At 60.8% G+C, this 4,718-nt stretch overlaps 1 protein-coding gene across 1 annotated transcript; it reads right to left on the minus strand.

Moving 5' to 3' along the window:
* Positions 1-2,014: 2,014 nt before the first annotated feature.
* Positions 2,015-4,563, minus strand: LOC142355923 (uncharacterized; the record flags this gene model as incomplete). Its single annotated transcript, XM_075407937.1, has 8 exons — positions 2,015-2,112; positions 2,415-2,549; positions 2,891-2,971; positions 3,103-3,207; positions 3,506-3,598; positions 3,691-3,834; positions 4,144-4,332; positions 4,480-4,563. Coding segments are annotated over 8 exons (900 nt in total), but the record flags the coding sequence as incomplete, so codon positions are not given.
* Between the last annotated feature and the right edge of the window lie 155 nt (positions 4,564-4,718).

A 4,718-nucleotide genomic window follows, 5' to 3' on the forward strand; every position in this document is an offset into this window, starting at 1 on the left:
AGAAGCGACAGCCGACATGTAAAACCGTTTTTACTGCAGCCAAAATTCCCCCGAACAAAACCACAACATTTCATGTACGTGATGCATCACATGATCGCTAGACGCTAGGTACCTCCCGGCACGACTCGACACCTGGACAGATCTTGCGAGACGCAGACGCTTCGGAGTTGATCAGACCACGCATGCATGACTGGATCGAGCACCCTCTGTTGCCCCATCCCCCGTCCGGTTGCTGCATACATGGAAAATACTGAATATTACAGGCCTGAACGTCCAACTGTAGGTCTGGGATAGCTCTTGTGAAAGTGAATAGCGCTGTCGGCTCTGTGCGAGCATTGTTTCAGCAGCCCGATGCCGGGTTGCCGTAGAGCAAGAACGGAGGCCAGGCGGCGCGTCATGGGAACCGCGGCGCTCTTCCTCGGCCTCGTGCTACTGTCATCATGGACCGGGAACTCGGAGGCCACGAGAGATCCATCTCGTCGAAAGCTCATGGCGGAATGCCACATGGATCTGTGCGGAATATGGTGCGGCCCAGCTCGAGGGCCGCCCTGCAGCTCGCAGCCTCCGGCCTATAACAGCGCCTCGCGGTGGTCCGGCGGCAGCGCTGGGAACCCATCAGACAACTCTCGACCTGGTAACACCTACGACCAAGCGCAGATGACGGATCCGAGCCGCGCGTCGTCGAGTTATTACGCCTCGGGTTCCAACTATTACAACAATAAGGGCGACAGTGGAAATGATAGAGTGTGGCGTTGGCCAGCACCAACGCGAGGGTCGCCATCACCCACGGGCAGTGCTTCGCCTGCGCGCTTTGGCCCTCCGCCGGCACCGGGCGGCCGCTGGCAGCAGAAAGGAAATCAGCGACCTGCGGCGCCGTCCAGGCAACGGTGTAACCCCAGCGGATCGGACGCCGGGCTGGGGATCGGACAGATTGCATGCGACCGGGTTGCGACGGAATGCCTCCCCGAGGTGAAGGCGTTGTCTCTGGTCCCACTGTTGAGTGACGAGCTAGGGCGGATCTGCAACGAAGCGGCCGCCGGCAGCTGCATATCCTCCGCACAGGAAGCCGTGAGGATCAACGGCGGATGCGCTGCTATTCTCCGGAAAGGGACGGACAGGTGCTCGGCCTCGGAGGCGAGGCTGAGGTTCATAGAAATCGTCAATCAGCGCTGCACCCCTGATTGTGAAAGTTGCGCGAGGCCAGAGGAAGGTCCATTCAAGTAGCCATTGATCCACAGCACGTGTCCCGCACGTGGGTAGCAGAGCACCGCAAGATGGTGCTACAGAGTGCAATAGAGAGACTCGTCAGAGGCCATGTACGCCATCTGAAAGGAGGCAGCAGCCACATCCTTTGCCGAGGTGGGCTTCATGCAGACATGGCAGCGGTGACCTGGTGAGCACTGGCATACCTTTTGCGGCACAAGCTGCAACAAGCAGGGATCTTGACAGTGGTGCGGCTCTGGCACACCACAAAGCATAGCATGCGACAGGCATGGAGAGGGAATTCAGATACACTTCTTGCCGTTGTTCCATGCGCGGCGTCACGATCATAACGACCTTGGCTCCTCACACATTCTCACAGGCTTGGCCAGGTGTCGGCCCTGCGAGGATCTTGATGCAGCGTAGGTCTACGGCGGTGTAAATCACCTACCGGCCATACACTTGCAGCTGCCCGCACCCCTGCAACGTGCACGGAGCGGCAACGCACCTGCCAGAAGCCAGGGGACCTGTCGCATAACGGAGGGTGAACCCAAAGCATTGGAATGCATCAGCTGGGATTGATGTTGCCTGACTGTGTTGCCGTGTCTAGTATCACTGAGGCCAACTGCGAGGGCACTTCCGCAGTGAAGGTCAATGGGGCGATGCATGTGGTCACGCTGGAATGTCACCGGCCTGACCATGTCGACATGGATTACAACGTGCTCTGGCGCACCAGGCTGCAGCCCACCAAATATCGACACGTCCAGCGCTATGCAGCAATGCCTGTCACCGTCGCCAATCCGACAGTCACGGCCCGCCCCCGCCCGTCGTCCGCCCCCTTTGCTAGACCGGGACGTAACACATCCCTTCGTTGACATCTGTCAGCGACAGATCATCGAAGAGAACAGTGCCCTGGAGAGAAGCAATGCATTTGTCCAGGACGTGAGATGCCCTCAGCTCGCGGACCTCTCTCTCTCTCTCTCTCTCTCTCTCTCTTTCGGTCCCTTTCGCCCCCCCTTCGACTCTCCCGTCCCAGCACTCGGTGTCACAAACGCTCTCTCTCCCCCTCCCCCTCCCCCTCCCCTTCTCCCTCCCCTCCCTCGCTCGCACGTGTTTTGAACGCCCCGATCCACACCTTACTCGTTGCCCATTCCCATGCATGGCGTAGACACACTGCCCCAGCCCCAGGCCTGATGTGAATGCAGCAAACACACCTCAAACCAGCGGAACATTGTCACCACCGTCACCAAATGGATTGGCTTGGGCGCGTCTATGATTGCCCATCCATGCTGCCACTCTGTGCTGTCGGGGTCCATGGGGATGTGGAAGGCCCAGCGGTGGGTGCCGTCCTGCGGTGCGCAGCAACACAGTCTCAGCCGACTTCCGCCTGCCCAGAGACGGTCAAAGCAAAACACCCGATGCCGTTCCGTGCCGTGCCGGAAACCCAGGATTTCTGAACCTTTGAGCGAGGGCAGGCGAGCGGGTACGAGGACATGAAGGGGGCCCGGGGATGTAGCAGGGGTGGGAAGTGAGCGGGGGAAGGGGCGGGAAGGGGAGGGTAGGGGAGGGGAGGGAGGGGAGGGGACGGGCAGGGAAACGGCGTGAAGTGAAGGGGCAGGCAGGGGTGGAAGAACGGAGGGACAGGCAAGACGGCGAGACGCAGGATGCATGCAAGCGTGTGTATTCAAACCTGGTAAGTTATGTCTGCATATATGGAGAAGTCTGCGGGGGTCCCGCTACCGCCGATCATCTGTGCTACGCGCGCCCAACCCTGCGCCACACCACACCACGCCACAACTCAGTCGGAGGGCCGCTCCTGTACCCGGCTGCCGTCACAGGACGGCGATGTTTGGGGAGGAGACATTAGGGCATGAGAGGGGAAGGGTGGGGAGGGGCCCGGACCTGCAGCAGGAGGGGGCGAGCCACGGCCTGGCCAAGCATGTGGTGCTGGATGGCGCCTCCGGCTTGGCCAATATTGGTGAGAGTGACGTTGACGCTGTGATGGTCCTGCACCGGGCAAAGCACTCTCAGACAGAAAGGGGAAGGAGGCTCTGTGTGGGCTGCCCACGACCAAACGCTCCTCGCCCAACCCCATAAGGTTATGCACGAGTGAGGAAGCGCCGGCGCACGCTGTTGGCGTGCGGGCCATGGGGCGAGCGATGGCTTCGAGTGACAGCACGATGAGTTCAGGAAGAGCGCCGGCAAAGCCGGGAGAACTGCCGGCAACAGAGTAAATGAAAGAGTGTTGAAGGCTGTGCCGGCGACAGCAGGTGGAAGGACAGGGGGGGGGGGGGGGGGGGCACGCCTTTGACTCGGCCAGCCTGAATCCGCCTGGCCTGGACTCCTCAGACCACGTATATCCGGCGGTTTCGTACTTGTCCCACTGCTCTGCGAGGCCCTGAGCGGCAGCAATCGGCAGGCTGCCGCTTCAGATTCACAGCGCGCAGGACAAACCGGCCACGGAACCGTCTGTGGCACCTGCGAGCGCACCTGTGCTGTCCACCTCTCAAACTCGCTGGCGCGCAGACGGTTGTTTGTCGGCGGCAAGGTTGTGTCTCTGCCCTTGCAGTACTCAGATGACATGAGTTTCAGCAGCTGTGCCTGTGAGGAGAGCGATCCCTCCATGTGGGCCACCTGCAGGGAATAAATACCACACCAGCGGTCGCCCTCAGCACAGTCAAAGAGACGATATGCGTTGGCAGGTGGCAGCGATTCCTAATCCCTGACACGCATAGGCTCCATGCACAGCTGGACACAGAGAGACGCGTCGGTGTCAAAGCCGGCTGTGGTGGCAGGGACCTCCGGTTGACGATGACGGAAAGATGGCCGGGAGCCATCCATAGACAGGCGAACAAAGGACGGACGGACGGACGGAATGATACAGAGACAACGGGAAATGTGGGGAAGCCATAGGAGGAAACCGCATGTCTGGGCCTGCCATACCTTCTGTCGGAGCAACGCCGCATCCTCAACCTGCTTCGCTGCCACGACGATGGCCGGCGACAGGAGGGGCTGACCGTAGCGCAGGAAGGAGCGCATGGGCAGGGAGTTGGTGACGCTGTAAAGCTTGTTCCTGACCATGGACCCACTGTTCGTGCGGTACCAGTACAGTGCGTCCGGCACCACCTCGACCTGTGCAACGTGGGAAGATCACCACTCGACCCTCAGGTAGAGAAGGTCAGAGGAGAAGCTAGGGAGGGGAGAGGGGGGGGGGGGGGGTGCTGATGAAGGAGCCGGGGGCTGAGGAGCACGGGGCCACGTGGTGCCAGAAACTCTCACCTTGTGGCCCTTGAGAATGGCGGCACTTAGCACCTCCCAGTCCTGAACAGCGTACGCATCATCCTCTGCCCAGCCTCCGAGGTCCTGCGGTGTGCACGGTTGAAAGCATGCCGCCGGGCTGCATTAGCTTACACAGCCTCGGCTGCTGGGCTACTGGTGCCCTTTCCGCCACCCCTCGGCGGTGACACACAGGCCTGTGTGCAGCGGGAAGACATTGGCAAGACCAAGGCTGGGCAGTG

This window comes from Convolutriloba macropyga, unplaced genomic scaffold, assembly GCF_964194025.1.
Source record: "Convolutriloba macropyga unplaced genomic scaffold, txConMacr16.3 SCAFFOLD_4235, whole genome shotgun sequence".
Classification (NCBI taxonomy): domain Eukaryota; kingdom Metazoa; phylum Xenacoelomorpha; order Acoela; family Convolutidae; genus Convolutriloba; species Convolutriloba macropyga.